This window comes from Bacillus rossius, chromosome 1 (genome assembly GCF_032445375.1).
Source record: "Bacillus rossius redtenbacheri isolate Brsri chromosome 1, Brsri_v3, whole genome shotgun sequence".
Lineage (NCBI taxonomy): Eukaryota > Metazoa > Arthropoda > Insecta > Phasmatodea > Bacillidae > Bacillus > Bacillus rossius.
Genome location: NC_086330.1, coordinates 153,357,219 through 153,378,996, shown reverse-complemented (window position 1 = coordinate 153,378,996; position 21,778 = coordinate 153,357,219). Strand labels below are relative to the sequence as shown.

Sequence of the window (21,778 nt, the reverse complement as noted above, 5' to 3'; positions counted from 1 at the left end):
CATTATAATTGTTAAATAAAGATTTCTATACGATAAAAAATAATTTTTTCTTTGGTTTTCAATGACTTAAGTGCAAATTTTTAAATCAGGTCTCGCATGTAATTAAAGCATGAAATCATTTGGTATACGTTTTTGGATTAACCGTTCGCATATATACTATGTCTTAAAACTTTATTTTTAATATGCAATTCCTAAATAAATAAAAATTATGTATACCACACGATTTCATGCTTTCAGTAGGTACATTCTGGGACTGACACAAAAAAATTAATTAGAAAAAAACCTTTAGCTTACATTTCTATGTTAATGAATTAATTTAAAAATCATGTACAGATCCACAAAAATATGACGAGCAAGATAATTAAGGAAACTCCCCTAACCCGCGCGACTGAAGGACTTCCAGAAGGGGCGAGGCTGTGCGAGTGGTGGGTCGCCCGCTAGCCGCGCGGCCGAGCCACTTCAGCGCCGGCGCTGGTCCGGCCCGGGGCCTGGGGCCGGCTCCCCCGAGGATCGCAATCAAGTGTCCCTTGTCTTCGGCGGCGGCGCGCCGCTGGGAGGGAGTGGCGGGATGATTGGGCACGACCCCGGCTGAAAGACATTTAACTCGCCGCGCCCCCTCCTTCCCCCGGGCGAGTGCCGGGATAAATAGGTTCGGGGAATTCGCCATCCCCACAAGACGCAAGGATGAATTACCACTCGGCGTAGACGCAGAGGTAGAGTTCGCACATAACGGCAGCGCAGGAGAGAACATCCACAGTGCCTGCAAACACGTGACACGTCCGCTCGACCAGGCGGCGCGGCGTCAATAATCTGTAACGACAAAATTAAACGGTTGGAAACTGACTTTTTTTTTCCATCGTGTAAACATACCTTAGCTAAAAACAATTTTGTCTTAGATAAGCATTTTTAAACTATAAATAAAGGTATGCAAACAGCCAAGATAAAACCAAACTGTTGTGTTTGGATTTCACCAGTTAGCCACTTCTTCTTTGATTTGCCCTCTTCTAAATCTAGAGTCGGTGATTCTTGACTCGCTCGTCCACTTCAAGCCCCAACCCGCATACACCGGGTAAGTCTCTAGCTTCTTGTTGAGAATTTCACTGAGCAACTGGGTTGTGCAGGCTTTATTTCTACATAAAGAATAAATCTGCGTGCATTAAGTGGAAACATGAACTCGGATACAATAATAACCATATGTGAATTGGAATATATAATGTTTTTTTTTTTTTGTATTTTTACGTTCGCCTGTGTGTACGAATGTCACCTCGTCGTCTTTATTTTGGAGAACTTTTCTCAGAGCAACCTACATTCATCCAAAAGCAGAAATGCACGTACTTTTAAATAATAGTTTTCCACTGCATTTGGTTATGTTTGTCATTTCCATTAGCAATATTCTAAAAATATTTATTTATTTTTTTCATTTCTACAAACATGTTTGAAAGTTATTATTTAAATGGTGAATCGGACTAACAGTTAAGCTTATAAATGTTGAATATTATCCTTATTGTGTTTTATCATTAACATTTCGATTTATTGCACATGTTTTGAATTTTTTTAAAAGAGTTTCAGTATTAAAATGCGGATGTGTATACATATATACAAACACATGCTATACATATAGGCTACACATATTTGGTTTTACCTAGAATTAGAATGAAATTTTTCGACGCAATTTCTTTTTATGTTGAATGATTACTGATGTGCTTCTAGGAACTACCAAATAACTTAAATCAAATAATTCGTAATGCAGATATCTTAGTAATTTTTAAGTGTTACACACTGCTGAAAAGTTACAAGTGCAATCTGTATGTTCAATTATTCATAGAATACAAATATGTTAAATGATATTTCATTTATTTTCATTTAAATTATATTTCATAAATTATATTTAAATGCATTATTATGAGACGATGGCTATCACGCATAAGCAGGTTCGTTATAGAAATGTTAATAAAAAAAACTTTCAAAGAATCTTGAACTCTACATTTTATAACATTTTTATCACACCCACACGTTTAGATTCTCAAGCACATATAATCACCCTACATGGAATATCTGAAAGCCAAAAATAATTCTTAAAGTTTTTTCTGGCACAGGCTTCTAGGCTGTGGAGCTTGGAGCCAACCGCCATCTTGGATTGTGACGCCATGGTGTCCATCGGAGACTCAAAATTCCTCAAAATTCCTTAAAAATGACTAAAAATGACTCAACATTTCTAAGAAGTCCCTATTTCAAGAGAAAATTCCCCCTTTAAAGAGAAAAGTTCTCGTTTTATTCCACAAAAATTAAAAAATTCATAAAAAATGGCTTAAGATTCCTAAGAGCAAGCCACCCTAAACCACCGAGGTCCCCACCTTGACCGTAAACTTGAAAATCTTTAATTGTTGACAAAAAAATTACAAAAAAATTCCCAAAATATTATCCTTGGTTCGATCCCCGGCGAGCGTAATCATGTCATTTATTAATAATATATTTAATAAATTCTTAATAATTGAAAAATTAAAAAAAAATCTTATGTAACACCCGCCATCTTGAATTATGACGTAATCGCTGAAATTATGGTTAATGTCCTCATCTTGAAAATCTGTATTTTGTATGCTAGAAAACCGGGAAAAAAATTAAAAATTTATAAAAAATATATTTAATAATAAATTTAATAAATTTGACTTAAAAAACACCGTTGCACATTTCGTTACGGTCGCCATATCGGATTATAGAAGAGTTACTCGTTTCGTTACTCCCACCATCTTAGGTGTGCATGACGTTTTCGGTGCACATTAGGTTATGGCAACCATATTGGATCCTATATAGTTCCAATTTACGTTACGTCCGCCATCTTGAAAATAATAATTTTTATACTAGAAATTTGGGAAAAAAATTATAACAAATTATTAAATTGAAATATATAAATTTATAGGATATATTATACATAAAATATAACGAATTTTAATGGGAAAAAATTTAAAATTTATAAGAAAATAATAAATTTTTTTAAATGTATTTCTTAATTTAAAAAACGCACTTACGTCAAAGAGTCCTCGTTTAGAACGTGGTAGGATAAAAAAAAAGATCCTTCCTCCAAGAAAGCAGCCGACAGACTGACCTCCCACAACTAATGCCAAGATATATCTACGTATATCGCCAGGTAGTATGACATTACGTCCGCCAACTTGTTTTCGTCCGCTGGAGGCTGTCATCTAGTTTGTGTCTGCTAGAGAGCGCTACTGACATGTTAGTTTAATTTTTACTCACTATGGTGCAGTAATTATATATTATTACTGATGCGCCTGCCATCTTGAAATTCGAACACTATCTTGGAAATTCATAATTATTGAGCTATAAATTAGGGAAAAATTCCAAAATTCATAAAAATTGTACAACTATTATACTGTTTGATTCGACCGATTCCCGTCCTTAATTCGATACTGGAAATATAAAAAATAATAATTTTATGTCTAATAAATACTTATATAATAAATCATGTTCAAAATCCTAAAAGCAACTTAAGTTCCTCATATACAAGCCTCCTATAAGCCGATAACCACCATATAGGAAATTATTTAGACAGAAATTCGGAAAAAATTCCATAATTGATCAAAAACATCACTTATTAAAATAATGATAGACGCGATAAATACCTATCATTTGTTTGATTCTCGGCCAGTGATAAGTATAGTTGACTAAACTTTAAAATAAATTTTTAATTTCTGTTTCTCATTAAATTTCGTGGAGTTTATTAATTATTCACTCTACGAAAAACAACACTATACAAGATACCCGTCCGACGAAATAAATACGGTGTCACGCTGCCTAACACAGGGTCTATTTTTTTCGATGCATGAAGTACATTCCACCCAGTTAATGTGCAATGATATACGTATAGGCGAAGTATCTTCGGACCACGAGACGAGGTCATGTACAATGTCAGACGTATAGACCAGCGGTCTCCGAACCACAAAATCCTTCTTTGTCACTATCTTTTATAACATATTTCAAGCAGTCAAGACAAAGCATTTGAACTGTTAGACATAAAGTATCGATAAATCTAATACATTCAATTATACCAACGGTTCATGTTTTACGCTTACAAAGGCACCAAGAATCCCTGATAAATGTTTTATCAAGACTAAGAGATTTTGAACCAGTAAATATTCAGTTCTATAGATATGACTACGCGCAATTAACGAAACCAGACATAGGCCTATTCAACAAAATAAAAGAACACAATGTACACACACTAGACATACAGTACACACAGTAAACACACTGAAAGCACAGTACACTCAGTACACACCCTGAACACACAGTACTCACACAGTACTCACACTGGACACACAGTACACACACAGGTAGCCTGCCTCCCCTCCGGGCGCGGGTTCCCCCACCACGCTATCTGAGCTGTGGGCTGCGAGCTGGCTTCGCCGAGCGGCAGCACGAGACGGTGGAAAACTTTCAGGATTTGCAGAAATTGCGGAAAAGAAATCTCGGAATTTAAAGCGATGACTATATGTTTTATATTCATGATTTTCTTCAGAAAAAAATTATCTTTTTTCTAGACTTGTACTTTTTTTCTGTCATTCTTCTAAGCAGTATAAAATGGCCCCAAAGTTGGACAAGTTGGTGATTTTTTATTTCATATTTTGAAAGAAAAAAAAAACAAAAATGTAAACGTATACAGACAATTCGTGTAGTATCTTCTCATGGGTGAAAATTTTTCAGATTCGTAGTGTCGATTAATAAAGTCCCATCATTATTTTAAAAACATAGTGTTCCGCTAATTTCTGATGCTACTAGGGAGGCCCCTTAAACACGGCCGACTTTCTGTCGCAGCAACTGAGCGACAGAAAGTCGCAGCTTCAGATGACAATCACATAAATATGCATACTAGCGTTACGTCTGTCACAGTATCAAGATGAACTGCGCTTGTTCGGAACGCAGGTGCTTAAAAACAAAAGAAAAAAGACAACGAAAGGTGCATCCACTAGTAAATTGGCAACTTATTAAAATCTTTTTATAATAAAATTGTTTGACTTTCTCTTACGACACCCAGGTTATTTCAGTTTGTAATCACAGTATAACATGCATCTGTCCACAACTTAATTTTCAAATTTCTATCACTAAATTTTATTGCACATTTATAGAGTTCAGGTCTTTTTTCTACCTCTAAAATGAACTGTTCCTATTCTAAATTCATTGTTTAATGCATTTTCGATGCACTACCAGGCACTCTGGCGCGTCGGTTCGCGGCAGTCGCTGCTACAGTTGTGTCGCCCGTGTGAAGGGACAGGTTCAAAAGCGACTGTTTAGACCGGGGGATAGCCATGACTGCGTGAATACATGCTGAGTGTGTGAAGCCGTTTTTTCCTCCAGTTCATTGTTACACCATATAGGTTATACGCCCAAAACATTGGGTGAAGTGAAGTGATTGCATGTGGAAACAGATTTAAATGACTTTCTTCTTCACGAAAGTGACTGTTTTTAACGAAGTAGATTCTAATTCGTTCTTACTAAACATCATCATACGTGGTCAAGCACCATTTCCGTAATGTTTTGGGTGTGAGCAATATGGCAATGACGAGGTTAAAATGTGACTTCACCTACGTCACAGCATACCGTTTCCTGACAATTCCTAACTACATGGTTTAGACGCGGTGACTCGCGACAGGAATGGAACCAGTTGCGTCTTTTTTAATCGTGGCTATAAAAAAAGGCGCTCGTGTGCATGGATTAATTACAAACATTGGTTCCATCAAGGGCGACTTTAAGTCACAGCGACAGAGCGACAGAAAGTCGCCCGTGTGTAAAGACCCTAAAGCTCTCGTCATAGCCAGGGCTCTAACAGCTTTCACGATTGCGGCGTATCCGTTTCCATGCCCTTAAAGCCCAGGGTGGCAGAGCCTAATGGCTAAGAGCGCAGGGTTATAAAAAAAGGCAGTGTTTACTTTATTTTAACAGGAAGTATTGAGGCTCAGTTTGAGTTGAAATGTAGGTATAGCCAATGAACAGTCGTAGCAAGTGAATTTATTGTATGTTGCTAGCCTTAAGGTACAAAACCGTAATGGTATTCATTTATAACTACTTTTTTGTTATAGATTTTATCGAATAAAACAATTTTTAACACCTTTAAATTAATTTAAATGATTAATTTTTTTATTGTTACTGCTTTGTTTTACATATGACATTTATGGTAGTTAAAAATACTAAAATTATGAAGTATTCTCAACAGTTTCTACGCACAACTGGAGCTCATGAATCTGGCTACGTTTAAAATTGGAAATAAAACCTATGGTATTTACCATATTCCACCTAGCTGTATTTGAAATCTTATCGACTCGTGGACATGTATTATTATGATTCATTCGTTTAGTGTTACAAATTTTATTGAATAACATATTTTGTGAATAATATAGCCAATAACTTACATCCATTATTTACACAAAACATGATTATGTACTCCTTGCATCAAGAGTTGGCGTACATCCAACTGCATTACAGAGATTGGCTTTTATAAAAATATAAGTTAAAACGTATTTCTTTTTGTTTTGCCATATCAATGTTTTCGGTTAAATACAGCTAAATAATGAAAACATGTATGTTAATTAGTTACAAAACACGTGATAATTTTTAGTTTACCAAATTGTAATTGTTTATGTTATAATATCAATGAAATCATAAGAAAAAATTATTAACACCATATTCAAACATTAAACATAAAAAATATTATATATTTTGCAGTAATGTTAAGAGTTTGTGTTTGTATTGCAGGTACCCTAGGGTGTGAACCTCATACAGCATGGATGGAAGAATGCAAGTATTGTTACTGCAGTGGAACTGGAGAGCCAGAGTGCACTAAAATGGCATGTAGGATATATTTATAATTATTACCATAGAAATGCTATATATCAACATATTTTTTTAAATATGTTCGCTTAAATTATAAACTTTATTATATTTTTATTAACGAGAAGTTTGTTCATACTTTCAAAGATGTTAAAAATATATTGTAATATTTTAACACCTGAACAATAAAAAAACATTTAGACAAATGTTTTAAAGGAACTTTAAAGGCGGACACATACAACTAACAAATTACAGGATGACTTGAGAAGGAATTGACCATGGTTTCTTATGATGAACATTCTCAGCATTTGCCTGGAGTGATTTTATGTAACCGTGGTTAGCAGAAGTCGGGATGGTATGACTTCGGATAGAACCCTGATCATCCCAAATGCGAATCCTATGTTTTGTCGTTGTACCACTATGCTCTGCAAATATAGATGTTTCTACAAAAAAAACTATGGGAAAAAATGTTACGATATGTAATCAAAAAGCGACATATTAAAGCTCTAAAATATTTTTTGGTGTTTTGAATTTCTGAAGTTATTGCCAGTGAATAGATGTGTCTAGCTTATTTCTAGATGTGGCTGGTCACAGATCTGATGTGTCTGGCCTCTGACTGGTGATGTTTAGCCAACAACTTGGATGTGTATGGCCACCGAATGGATGTGCCTGACCACCAACTGGTCATGTCTAGCATACAACTGGACATGCATGTTCGCTGACTGGACATGCCTGGCCACAAACTGAATATTTCTTGCTGGCTATTTCGTACTGGGCACTGACTGGAGGTGTCTAGCCAACTTCCGGATCTTCCTGGTCAATTTACTGTCGTGTAGAACTGGCCTGAAAACACATCAAAAATAATTTAAAGGACTTTCTTTGTACTCTAAGAAGACCGGAGAAATCGAAACATACTGGTGATTTGCTAAATTTTTTTTACTTGTAGATAATACATAATATATTTGATGATTTTTTTGGTAATTTTTAATTCAATTATTTTTTTTTAATCAATCAAGGATCGAACCTAGGATACAAATAGATCAAATTATTTAGTACCTTATTGAGTAATTTTTTTTCATGCTTTTGGGGATTTTTCCAGAAATTCTAGTTAAATAATTACGAATTTCCAAGCTGATGGACAAATTTCAAGATGGCAGGCGCCCTGGCATTAAATTATTCCTGCACTCTAGTGGGCAAAAATTAAACTAATATAGTTGCAATGCCCTCCAGCAAATGAAAACAATATGTTGGTTCCAATATGATGGCCTCCAGCAGACGAAAACAAGATGGCTGCTATGATGTCATACTAGCTGACATATTATCTGCCTTGGCATTAGTGGTGGGAGGTCAGTTTGCCGGTGGCTTCCGTGGAGGAAGGATCCGTCGCAATTTTTATTTTGTCTTCGTCGGGTTCGAACTGAGGACTTCAAGCTCCATAATGTAAGTGAATTTTTAAATCAAAATTGTATTAAAATTATATTTATAATGGTTTTATAAATTTTATTTTTTATTCAGATCTGATAAATGTACGGATTTTCAAAATGGTGAACTAATTTCAAAATAGTGGAATTTTTTGTTTAAAATTTTATTAATCTATTTTTATATATTTTTTTTTTAATTTTTCCCGATTTTATAGCTTAAATATTAAGGATTTTCAAGAAGGCAACCATAACAAAATTTGCAATGTTCTGGAATCCAAGATGCCGGCCGTAACAAAAAGTTCAAACATGATGTATTACACATGCAATATCTGTGCGTAACAACATATAGAGTGCGGTGATCGATTTCATGATAACAGATCCAAGATGGCTACCGGGGTCAAGGTCCTGATCTCAGCGGCTTAGGGTGACTTGCGTTTAGGAGTCTTTAGCTGCTTTTATGAATTTTCATTTTTTTCTAAGGCAAAAGTCTTTTAACAATTTTAGAATTCCCAACTTTTTACATTTTTATGAATGTTTTCCCTTAGAAACGGTAAATTTTTATTTTTATGACTTTTAAGATTTTTGTCGGAAGTTTTTTTCCTAACAACTGGAAATTTTTGCGCATTTTTGGCATATTTTGGCAAATATTTAAGGTCATGTTCATAATTAAAAGTCAACCAAGATGGCCACCGTGACGTCAGAATACAATATGGCGGGCAGGCTCCTCAGCTCCTCAACAAGGAACCAGTCCCTGGTCCTACAATCGTATACTACTAAACCCTTGCAGCAATGCTTCATATTAAGAAAAATTTTTTCAAACAAATTTATAGAAAAAAATGAGACTAACAAACAATTTGAACGAATTTGATGGTGTACATACATACATACATATTTTTGTGTTCCAAATGTTTTTTTTTTTTCATTTCTTTTTTTCACACCTTTTAGTTATAGTAGATTGAACCCAAAATTGATTTAGACAAACATTTTTGACATTACTTCTACACTTTATAGTACTTTTAAACGTACGCTATATTCTCCATATTAAGGGAGACATAGCGATATTTCTGTTTTTCAAAAACCCCTTGATTATTTCTACTCTTTTGGTTGGATTTTGCCCGATAACGAACTCGACCGAGATTTTCCATTACTATATATAATGTATTAGTTTGAAGTTATTTGTAAAAGATTACGGCAGTTATCGTATCCATAAAAATATTATATATATAATTTTGAGTTGACGATGGACTATGAAACAAAAAACTAATTTTCTGGAAGTCGCAACATGGTAATGGCTACAATAGGTAGTCCTTCTACTAAATCTGCCTTAAAGGTAAATTTTGGCTAAGTTAATTGGTATAAGCTGAAGAAATTATTTTTTCTTAGATAAGAGTTCATAAAATTACATAATTAACACTTACGTAATGATTGACTATCAACAATTAATACTTGAACTCTCTTAACTAAATGATATTTATCGTCCTGACATGATAATTAATGAGAAATAATCATATAAAAAATGCCAGAACATTACAACCATTAAGGTTTTGATATACGATTATTAAGAAAATAAAGGATAAAATCACTTGACATTTACAGTAAATTAAAAAAAAGTTGATTTATTTTTTTTATTTGTGTATTAATAAATATTTTTAACATTGCATATTTAACAAAATAAATTTTAAGTTTATTAAGTCATGAGTCATAGATGTATACACTGAATTCGTGAATTCCCTATAACCGAAAGTGTAAACTAATAAAAAAAAAACTATATTTTTAATTTTAATTAAATTAGAATATCACTGTAACAATATCAATGCGGGTTTATTATAGCGAATGTAGTAAGTTGCTGTAGATAGTTTATACAATGTTTTAAAAAATTTATAGCAATATAGAAACTGGGGCTCAGTACAAGAGAAAGCTTTAAAACTTAATCTAATCTTTTTTTCCAACTAGAGGTACATCACCTGGAACATAAATAAACTATCAAGTATGATAAAGAACTTGCAACAAGAAATTAAACTTGGATAGTTATTTGAAAATGATGTTTCCTGACCAGCATAAACCTAATCACATGCAGTTTTCTAACAAGTATAAAGTCCTATAAAAATACCAACAAATTACACCTGGTTTTAGATAGTAAAATATGTTTGTCGACTTCATTGTTATGCAATGCAAATAAAGAGAACACGAAAAATTGTTTTATCTATCTACTTCCGTTGCCCGGCTGCTATGTCTGCGAAGAGGTTATCAGCAAATAAAGGTCCAAACCAAAGTTCGTGTGTCACCCAGACGAATATAGACGAACATTAATTGGGTGTTAGATACGGTAGTGTGGTACATTTTTTTCTAACGAGATGGCGGACAAATTGTTTACCAACTACGCAAAAGCTATCCCAAGAACGACCCTGCTGAGAAGTTCATCGCTTAAGTTTGAATCGAGGTCAAAAAAACACGGGTGTCTCTCAAGTGTTTTTTTTTTATTATTTTCTCAGAAGTTTAGTACATGTGGCATGCAATGATATTTCACCAGCGACAACTGGAAAAAAATATAGAGGCGTTCCTCGAAGCGCGAATGAGAGAATGAGACAGACAAACAGCGCCAAAATGCAGGTTCACACCGCTTGAGGCGAGCATTACATTCTCCGGGAGAGAGTGCCGAGTCACAGTGGAGACATCATGAGAGCTCGCTGATTAACGGTCTTTTTGTTTGCCGACCTTGGGACCTGGAGGGCAGGCAGAGGACAGTTCCCTCATGGAGGAGGGGAACCATGCATATATACCCGCACGCGAGGGTTATTCGGCGACACATCAGGACCACTGAACCAACACCATGAAGACGACTCTGGTTCTCTTGCTCTGCGTCGCTGCCATTGTGGCCACCGCAGCCGGTGAGTACGGTTGGCTCAACCTGTAGGCTGTGTCCTCGTATCCACAGCTTGAGATCCACTGGCGAGCTTTCCTTTGTACACCGAAGCTGCTTGAGATGCTTGAGGCTGTTCTGTGGTCAAATCACTCGCCTCCTACCAAGTTTATCCGGGTCAAACCCAGATTGCCCCCCAGTGGGAATCTTGGAAGCTTTGCCGTGACCCGTGGATTTTCTCGGGATGCTTTCATTGCTCCTATCTCCTCCAACCACTCATTACATAATTTCTCCATAGTCATGTCATAGTCCATCGTCTCACATGACCTCGATGTCAAATATGTTTCGTTATAATTAATTAATTATGGGATTCAGATGCTTTGATATCCCAGTTGAAGGCTATGCTTTCCGCTGAAGCTATTGGGTTGTAAGACGACAGATAATCTCAGTAGTTTTAGAAGTTGGTGTGGAATGGCGGAAGCAGGAGTTGATACTAACCTGTTATACCTATGTTTCAAACAAAAAAAGTGTGTTCTAGCTACTCTAGAGGTTCAAATTTAACATCTTCGATTTTGTGGCTAAAGCAGACACCATTCATTCCTACTTTGTACTCTGCTGACGAACGCCCCAAACCGATATCGCCGACTGGCAAATGACTTTCCAAATGGTTTTCTTCTGCTCCAGTAACCTCGAGTTACTATGACTTTTTATATCTACATTTAACTTGGGATTTACAGCCAGTAATCAGCTTGGGCTTGTGTGATGGATGCATGTAGCTAACACAATCAATACTTCAGTGCAGGGAAATTAGTGAAAGAATTGGCCATTAACCAATAGTGAGTCTAAGCATATGCTTGGAGTGATTTCGAGAAATTTTTTTTTTGAATATACGTAAATCAGGCTGGCTGGCCCCAGATTCGAACGTGGGTCTTGCAGAACATAAGATTTGCAGTGATCCTTGCAATTTTGTTTGGACCTTCCGTAGTGTGAGTGTTGTCAGATTAAAAAACACAAACTTACGTCTATGCCTTGTGTATTTATATAAGTGAAATTATTTTCCCTGATAAATAATTTGTTTGCATTAAAAATTATAATACATTAGTATTTAATAAATAATTTAAATTAATAAATAAGAAAAAAACATTCAGCATATTTATGAATTTGTAATTATTTATTAACATTTCTATCGATTATTTTACAGAATTGATTAATAAATTTTTAACACTTGTTTATGTTCATATTAAATACTGAGAAATTATATACATTTTTTAATTTGATTAAATTCATACATTACCAACTATATTTTTAACACTCCATTTCTTTTCTTATTTTGTTTCTATTAATTATTTGCATGAAAAATTAAAGTGAGTTTTTTTATTACGCCAAGTAAGTATAACTTCTAACTCGCTTACATAAATACACGCACCCAATTTTTTTTTTAATAGTATCTTGGTGTTCTGTGTCACATCAATGTTTTAAAACAGACAATTCCTTAAATAAGTACATTCCAATGGCGCTCATTTCCCAACTGCCATCTCCAAAGCATCACATGATGTTTCTTTACGAGCACTGAAGGCAGGACAAGAGTGGCAGTAGATTCGTAGACCACCGGCAGTACTGTAGAGAGCTGTGAGGCTCGAGACAAGCTGGACTGTGTGTGAGAGAGCAGGCCAGGGAGTGGCAGCTGGTGGTGTGGTTGCAGGGCCCTCCGGGGACACCTGCAGTACTGTAGAGAGCTGTGAGGCTCGAGACAAGCTGGACTGTGTGTGAGAGAGCAGGCCAGGGAGTGGCAGCTGGTGGTGTGGTTGCAGGGCCCTCCAGGGACACCTGCAGTACTGTAGAGAGCTGTGAGGCTCGAGACAAGCAGGACTGTGTGTGAGAGAACAAGCCAGGGAGTGGCAGCTGGTGGTGTGGTTGCAGGGCCCTCCGGGGACACCTGCAGTACTGTAGAGAGCTGTGAGGCTCGAGACAAGCTGGACTGTGTGTGAGAGAGCAGGCCAGGGAGTGGCAGCTGGTGGTGTGGTTGCAGGGCCCTCCGGGGACACCTGCAGTACTGTAGAGAGCTGTGAGGCTCGAGACAAGCTGGACTGTGTGTGAGAGAGCAGGCCAGGGAGTGGCAGCTGGTGGTGTGGTTGCAGGGCCCTCCAGGGACACCTGCAGTACTGTAGAGAGCTGTGAGGCTCGAGACAAGCGGGACTGTGTGTGAGAGAGCAAGCCAGGGAGTGGCAGCTGGTGGTGTGGTTGCAGGGCCCTCCGGGGACACCTGCAGTACTGTAGAGAGCTGTGAGGCTCGAGACAAGCTGGACTGTGTATGAGAGAGCAGGCCAGGGAGTGGCAGCTGGTGGTGTGGTTGCAGGGCCCTCCGGGGACACCTGCAGTACTGTAGAGAGCTGTGAGGCTCGAGACAAGCAGGACTGTGTGTGTGAGAGCAGGCCAGGGAGTGACAGCTGGTGGTGTGGTTGCAGGACCCTCCGGGGACACAGCAGGACTGTAGAGAGCTGTGAGGCTCGAGACAAGCTGGACTGTGTGTGAGAGAGCAGGCCAGGGAGTGGCAGCTGGTGGTGTGGTTGCAGGGCCCTCCAGGGACACCTGCAGTACTGTAGAGAGCTGTGAGGCTCGAGACAAGCAGGACTGTGTGTGAGAGAGCAAGCCAGGGAGTGGCAGCTGGTAATGTGGTTGCAGGGCCCTCCAGGGACACCTGCAGTACTGTAGAGAGCTGTGAGGCTCGAGACAAGCTGGACTGTGTGTGAGAGAGCAGGTCAGGGAGTGACAGCTGGTGGTGTGGTTGCAGGACCCTCCGGGGACACCGGCAGTACTGTAGAGAGCTGTGAGGCTCGAGACAAGCAGGACTGTGTGTGAGAGAGCAGGCGAGGTAGTGGCAGCTGGTGGTGTGGTTGCAGGGCCCTCCGGGGACACCTGCAGTACTGTAGAGAGGTGTGAGGCTCGAGACAAGCTGGACTGTGTGTGAGAGAGCAGGCCAGGGAGTGGCAGCTGGTGGTGTGGTTGCAGGGCCCTCCAGGGACACCTGCAGTACTGTAGAGAGCTGTGAGGCTCGAGACAAGCAGGACTGTGTGAGAGAGAGCAAGCCAGGGAGTGGCAGCTGGTGGTGTGGTTGCAGGGCCCTCCGGGGACACCTGCAGTACTGTAGAGAGCTGTGAGGCTCGAGACAAGCAGGACTGTGTGTGAGAGAGCAGGCCAGTGAGTGGCAGCTGGTGGTGTGGTTGCAGGGCCCTCCGGGGACACCTGCAGTACTGTAGAGAGCTGTGAGGCTCGAGACAAGCAGGACTGTGTGTGTGAGAGCAGGTCAGGGAGTGGCAGCTGGTGGTGTGGTTGCAGGGCCCTCAGGGGACACCGGCAGTACTGTAGAGAGCTGTGAGGCTCGAGACAAGCAGGACTGTGTGTGAGAGAGCAAGCCAGGGAGTGGCAGCTGGTGGGGTGGTTGCAGGGCCCTCCGGGGACACCGGCAGTACTGTAGAGAGCTGTGAGGCTCGAGACAAGCAGGACTGTGTGTGAGAGAGCAGGCGAGGTAGTGGCAGCTGGTGGTGTGGTTGCAGGGCCCTCAGGGGACACCTGCAGTACTGTAGAGAGCTGTGAGGCTCGAGACAAGCAGGACTGTGTGTGAGAGAGCAAGCCAGTGAGTGGAAGCTGGTGGTGTGGTTGCAGGGCCCTCCAGGGACACCTGCAGTACTGTAGAGAGCTGTGAGGCTCGAGACAAGCTGGACTGTGTGTGAGAGAGCAAGCGAGGTAGTGGCAGCTGGTGGTGTGGTTGCAGGGCCCTCAGGGGACACCTGCAGTACTGTAGAGAGCTGTGAGGCTCGAGACAAGCAGGACTGTGGGTGAGAGAGCAGGCCAGGGAGTGGCAGCTGGCGGTGTGGTTGCAGGGCCCTCCGGGGACACCTGCAGTATTGTAGAGAGCTGTGAGGCTCGAGACAAGCTGGACTGTGTGTGAGAGAGCAGGCCAGGGAGTGGCAGCTGGTGGTGTGGTTGCAGGGCCCTAAGGGGACACCTGCAGTACTGTAGAGAGCTGTGAGGCTCGAGACAAGCAGGACTGTGTGAGAGAGAGCAGGCCAGTGAGTGGCAGCTGGTGGTGTGGTTGCAGGGCCCTCCGGGGACACCTGCAGTACTGTAGAGAGCTGCGAGGCTCGAGACAAGCAGGACTGTGTGTGAGAGAGCAAGCCAGGGAGTGTCAGCTGGTGGGGTGGTTGCAGGGCCCTCCGGGGACACCGGCAGTACTGTAGAGAGCTGTGAGGCTCGAGACAAGCAGGACTGTGTGTGAGAGAGCAGGCGAGGTAGTGGCAGCTGGTGGTGTGGTTGCAGGGCCCTCAGGGGACACCTGCAGTACTGTAGAGAGCTGTGAGGCTCGAGACAAGCAGGACTGTGTGTGAGAGAGCAAGCCAGTGAGTGGCAGCTGGTGGTGTGGTTGCAGGGCCCTCCAGGGACACCTGCAGTACTGTAGAGAGTTGTGAGGCTCGAGACAAGCTGGACTGTGTGTGAGAGAGCAGGCGAGGTAGTGGCAGCTGGTGGTGTGGTTGCAGGGCCCTCAGGGGACACCTGCAGTACTGTAGAGAGCTGTGAGGCTCGAGACAAGCAGGACTGTGTGAGAGAGAGCAGGCCAGTGAGTGGCAGCTGGTGGTGTGGTTGCAGGGCCCTCCGGGGACACCGGCAGTACTGTAGAGAGCTGTGAGGCTCGAGACAAGCTGGACCGTGTGTGAGAGAGCAAGCCAGGGAGTGGCAGCTGGTGGTGTGGTTGCAGGGCCCTCCGGGGACACCTGCAGTACTGTAGAGAGCTGTGAGGCTCGAGACAAGCAGGACTGTGTGTGAGAGAGCAGGCCAGGGAGTGGCAGCTGGTGGTGTGGTTGCACGGCCCTCCGGGGACACCTGCAGTACTGTAGAGAGCTGTGAGGCTCGAGACAAGCAGGACTGTGGGTGAGAGAGCAGGCCAGGGAGTGGCAGCTGGTGGTGTGGTTGCAGGGCCTCCAGGGACATCTGCAGTACTGTAGAGAGCTGTGAGGCTCGAGACAAGCAGGACTGTGGGTGAGAGAGCAGGCCAGGGAGTGGCAGCTGGTGGTGTGGTTGCAGGGCCCTAAGGGGACACCTGCAGTACTGTAGAGAGCTGTGAGGCTCGAGACAAGCAGGACTGTGTGTGAGAGAGCAGGCGAGGTAGTGGCAGCTGGTGGTGTGGTTGCAGGGCCCTCAGGGGACACCTGCAGTACTGTAGAGAGATGTGAGGCTCGAGACAAGCAGGACTGTGTGTGAGAGAGCAAGCCAGTGAGTGGCAGCTGGTGGTGTGGTTGCAGGGCCCTCCAGGGACACCTGCAGTACTGTAGAGAGCTGTGAGGCTCGAGACAAGCAGGACTGTGTGTGAGAGAGCAGGCGAGGTAGTGGCAGCTGGTGGTGTGGTTGCAGGGCCCTCAGGGGACACCTGCAGTACTGTAGAGAGCTGTGAGGCTCGAGACAAGCAGGACTGTGTGAGAGAGAGCAGGCCAGTGAGTGGCAGCTGGTGGTGTGGTTGCAGGGCCCTCCGGGGACACCTGCAGTACTGTAGAGAGCTGTGAGGCTCGAGACAAGCAGGACTGTGTGTGAGAGAGCAAGCCAGGGAGTGGCAGCTGGTGGGGTGGTTGCAGGGCCCTCCGGGGACACCGGCAGTACTGTAGAGAGCTGTGAGGCTCGAGACAAGCAGGACTGTGGGTGAGAGAGCAGGCCAGGGAGTGGCAGCTGGCGGTGTGGTTGCTGGGCCCTCCGGGGACACCTGCAGTACTGTAGAGAGCTGTGAGGCTCGAGACAAGCAGAACTGTGTGTGAGAGAGCAGGCGAGGTAGTGGCAGCTGGTGGTGTGGTTGCAGGGCCCTCAGGGGACACCTGCAGTACTGTAGAGAGCTGTGAGGCTCGAGACTAGCAGGACTGTGTGTGAGAGAAAAGGCGAGGTAGTGGAAGCTGGTGGTGTGGTTGCAGGGCCCTCCAGGGGCACCTGCAGTACTGTAGAGAGCTGTGAGGCTCGAGACAAGCAGGACTGTGTGTGAGAGAGCAAGCCAGTGAGTGGCAGCTGGTGGTGTGGTTGCAGCGCCCTCCGGGGACACCTGCAGTACTGTAGAGAGCTGTGAGGCTCGAGACTAGCAGGACTGTGTGTGAGAGAGCAAGCCAGTGAGTGGCAGCTGGTGGTGTGGTTGCAGGGCCCTCCGGGGACACCTGCAGTACTGTAGAGAGCTGCGAGGCTCGAGACAAGCAGGACTGTGTGTGAGAGAGCAAGCCAGTGAGTGGCAGCTGGTGGTGTGGTTGCAGGACCCTCCGGGGACACCTGCAGTACTGTAGAGAGCTGTGAGGCTCGAGACTAGCAGGACTGTGTGTGAGAGAGCAAGCCAGTGAGTGGCAGCTGGTGGTGTGGTTGCAGGGCCCTCCGGGGACACCTGCAGTACTGTAGAGAGCTGCGAGGCTCGAGACAAGCAGGACTGTGTGTGAGAGAGCAAGCCAGTGAGTGGCAGCTGGTGGTGTGGTTGCAGGGCCCTCCGGGGACACCTGCAGTACTGTAGAGAGCTGTGAGGCTCGAGACTAGCAGGACTGTGTGTGAGAGAGCAGGCCAGGGAGTGGCAGCTGGTGGTGTGGTTGCAGGGCCCTCAGGGGACACCTGCAGTACTGTAGAGAGCTGTGAGGCTGGAGACTAGCAGGACTGTGTGTGAGAGAGCAAGCCAGTGAGTGGCAGCTGGTGGTGTGGTTGCAGGGCCCTCCGGGGACACCTGCAGTACTGTAGAGAGCTGTGAGGCTCGAGACTAGCAGGACTGTGTGTGAGAGAGCAGGTCAGGGAGTGGCAGCTGGTGGTGTGGTTGCAGGGCCCTCCAGGGACACCTGCAGTACTGTAGAGAGCTGTGAGGCTCGAGACAAGCAGGACTGTGTGTGAGAGAGCAGGTCAGGGAGTGGCAGCTGGTGGTGTGGTTGCAGGGCCCTCCGGGGACACCTGCAGTACTGTAGAGAGCTGTGAGGCTCGAGACTAGCAGGACTGTGTGTGAGAGAGCAGGTCAGGGAGTGGCAGCTGGTGGTGTGGTTGCAGGGCCCTCCAGGGACACCGGCAGTACTGTAGAGAGCTGTGAGGCTCGAGACAAGCAGGACTGTGTGTGAGAGAGCAGGCCAGGGAGTGGCAGCTGGTGGTGTGGTTGCAGGGCCCTCCAGGGACACCTGCAGTACTGTAGAGAGCTGCGAGGCTCGAGACAAGCAGGCCTGTGTGTGAGAGAGCAAGCCAGTGAGTGGCAGCTGGTGGTGTGGTTGCAGGGCCCTCCAGGGACACCTGCAGTACTGTAGAGAGCTGTGAGGCTCGAGACAAGCAGGACTGTGTGTGAGAGAGCAGGCCAGGGAGTGGCAGCTGGTGGTGTGGTTGCAGGGCCCTCCGGGGACACCTGCAGTACTGTAGAGAGCTGTGAGGCTCGAGACAAGCAGGACTGTGTGTGAGAGAGCAAGCCAGTGAGTGGCAGCTGGTGGTGTAGTTGCAGGGCCCTCCAGGGACACCTGCAGTACTGTAGAGAGCTGTGAGGCTCGAGACAAGCAGGACTGTGTGTGAGAGAGCAGGCCAGGGAGTGGCAGCTGATGGTGTGGTTGCAGGGCCCTCCAGGGACACCGGCAGTACTGTAGAGAGCTGCGAGGCTCGAGACAAGCAGGACTGTGTGTGAGAGAGCAAGCCAGTGAGTGGCAGCTGGTGGTGTGGTTGCAGGGCCCTCCAGGGACACCGGCAGTACTGTAGAGAGCTGTGAGGCTCGAGACAAGCTGGACTGTGTGTGAGAGAGCAGGCCAGTGAGTTGCAGCTGGTGGTGTGGTTGCAGGGCCCTCCAGGGACACCTGCAGTACTGTAGAGAGCTGCGAGGCTCGAGACAAGCTGGACTGTGTGTGAGAGAGCAGGTCAGGGAGTGGCAGCTGGTGGTGTGGTTGCAGGGCCCTCCAGGGACACCGGCAGTACTGTAGAGAGCTGTGAGGCTCGAGACAAGCAGGACTGTGTGTGAGAGAGCAAGCCAGTGAGTGGCAGCTGGTGGTGTGGTTGCAGGGCCCTCAGGGGACACCTGCAGTACTGTAGAGAGCTGTGAGGCTCGAGACAAGCTGGACTGTGTGTGAGAGAGCAGGCCAGGGAGTGGCAGCTGGTGGTGTGGTTGCAGGGCCCTCCAGGGACACCGGCAGTACTGTAGAGAGCTGCGAGGCTCGAGACAAGCTGGACTGTGTGTGAGAGAGCAAGCCAGGTGTGGCAGCTGGTGGTGTGGTTGCAGGGCCCTCCAGGGACACCGGCAGTACTGTAGAGAGCTGCGAGGCTCGAGACAAGCAGGACTGTGTGTGAGAGAGCAGGCCAGGGAGTGGCAGCTGGTGGTGTGGTTGCAGGGCCCTTCAGGGACACCGGCAGTACTGTAGAGAGCTGCGAGGCTCGAGACAAGCTGGACTGTGTGTGAGAGAGCAGGTCAGGGAGTGGCAGCTAGTGGTGTGGTTGCAGGGCCCTCCAGGGACACCGGCAGTACTGTAGAGAGCTGTGAGGCTCGAGACAAGCAGGACTGTGTGTGAGAGAGCAAGCCAGTGAGTGGCAGCTGGTGGTGTGGTTGCAGGGCCCTCCGGGGACACCTGCAGTACTGTAGAGAGCTGTGAGGCTCGAGACAAGCAGGACTGTGTGTGAGAGAGCAAGCCAGGGAGTGGCAGCTGGTGGTGTGGTTGCAGGGCCCTCCAGGGACACCTGCAGTACTGTAGAGAGCTGCGAGGCTCGAGACAAGCTGGACTGTGTGTGAGAGAGCAGGTCAGGGAGTGGCAGCTGGTGGTGTGGTTGCAGGGCCCTCCAGGGACACCGGCAGTACTGTAGAGAGCTGTGAGGCTCGAGACAAGCAGGACTGTGTGTGAGAGAGCAGGCCAGGGAGTGGCAGCTGGTTTTGTGGTTGCAGGGCCCTCCAGGGACACCGGCAGTACTGTAGAGAGCTGCGAGGCTCGAGACAAGCTGGACTGTGTGTGAGAGAGCAAGCCAGGGAGTGGCAGCTGGTGGTGTGGTTGCAGGGCCCTCCAGGGACACCGGCAGTACTGTAGAGAGCTGCGAGGCTCGAGACAAGCAGGACTGTGTGTGAGAGAGCAGGCCAGGGAGTGGCAGCTGGTGGTGTGGTTGCAGGGCCCTCCAGGGACACCTGCAGTACTGTAGAGAGCTGCGAGGCTCGAGACAAGCTGGACTGTGTGTGAGAGAGAAAGCCAGGGAGTGGCAGCTGGTGGTGTGGTTGCAGGGCCCTCCAGGGACACCTGCAGTACTGTAGAGAGCTGCGAGGCTCGAGACAAGCAGGACTGTGTGTGAGAGAGCAAGCCAGGGAGTGGCAGCTGGTGGTGTGGTTGCAGGGCCCTCCAGGGACACCGGCAGTACTGTAGAGAGCTGCGAGGCTCGAGACAAGCTGGACTGTGTGTGAGAGAGCAAGCCAGGGAGTGGCAGCTGGTGGTGTGGTTGCAGGGCCCTCCAGGGACACCTGCAGTACTGTAGAGAGCTGCGAGGCTCGAGACAAGCTGGACTTTGTGTGAGAGAGCAGGCCAGGGAGGTGGCAGCTGGTGGTGTGGTTGCAGGGCCCTCCGGGGACACCTGCAGTACTGTAGAGAGCTGTGAGGCTCGAGACTAGCAGGACTGTGTGTGAGAGAGCAGGCGAGGTAGTGGCAGCTGGTGGTGTGGTTGCAGGGCCCTCAGGGGACACCTGCAGTACTCTAGAGAGCTGTGAGGCTCGAGACAAGCAGGACTGTGTGTGAGAGAGCAGGCCAGGGAGTGGCAGCTGGTGGTGTGGTTGCAGGGCCCTCAGGGGACACCTGCAGTACTGTAGAGAGCTGTGAGGCTGGAGACTAGCAGGACTGTGTGTGAGAGAGCAAGCCAGTGAGTGGCAGCTGGTGGTGTGGTTGCAGGGCCCTCCGGGGACACCTGCAGTACTGTAGAGAGCTGTGAGGCTCCAAACTAGCAGGACTGTGTGTGAGAGAGCAGGTCAGGGAGTGGCAGCTGGTGGTGTGGTTGCAGGGCCCTCCAGGGACACCTGCAGTACTGTAGAGAGCTGTGAGGCTCGAGACAAGCAGGACTGTGTGTGAGAGAGCAGGTCAGGGAGTGGCAGCTGGTGGTGTGGTTGCAGGGCCCTCCGGGGACACCTGCAGTACTGTAGAGAGCTGTGAGGCTCGAGACTAGCAGTACTGTGTGTGAGAGAGCAGGTCAGGGAGTGGCAGCTGGTGGTGTGGTTGCAGGGCCCTCCAGGGACACCGGCAGTACTGTAGAGAGCTGTGATGCTCGAGACAAGCAGGACTGTGTGTGAGAGAGCAGGCCAGGGAGTGGCAGCTGGTGGTGTGGTTGCAGGGCCCTCCAGGGACACCTGCAGTACTGTAGAGAGCTGCGAGGCTCGAGACAAGCAGGCCTGTGTGTGAGAGAGCAAGCCAGTGAGTGGCAGCTGGTGGTGTGGTTGCAGGGCCCTCCAGGGACACCTGCAGTACTGTAGAGAGCTGTGAGGCTCGAGACAAGCAGGACTGTGTGTGAGAGAGCAGGCCAGGGAGTGGCAGCTGGTGGTGTGGTTGCAGGGCCCTCCGGGGACACCTGCAGTACTGTAGAGAGCTGTGAGGCTCGAGACAAGCAGGACTGTGTGTGAGAGAGCAAGCCAGTGAGTGGCAGCTGGTGGTGTAGTTGCAGGGCCCTCCAGGGACACCTG

The 21,778-nt window shown here is 45.9% G+C and overlaps 1 protein-coding gene across 1 annotated transcript in view; it reads left to right on the top strand.

Annotated features, from left to right (window-relative positions):
- The first annotated feature begins 11,091 nt into the window (after window positions 1–11,091).
- LOC134537886 (protease inhibitors-like) overlaps window positions 11,092–21,778 on the top strand; it is a 38,005-nt gene continuing 27,318 nt past the window's right edge. The window contains exon 1 of the mRNA XM_063378835.1: window positions 11,092–11,149. Coding sequence (XP_063234905.1) covers window positions 11,092–11,149 — 58 coding nt within the window. The remainder of the gene's footprint in view (window positions 11,150–21,778) is intronic.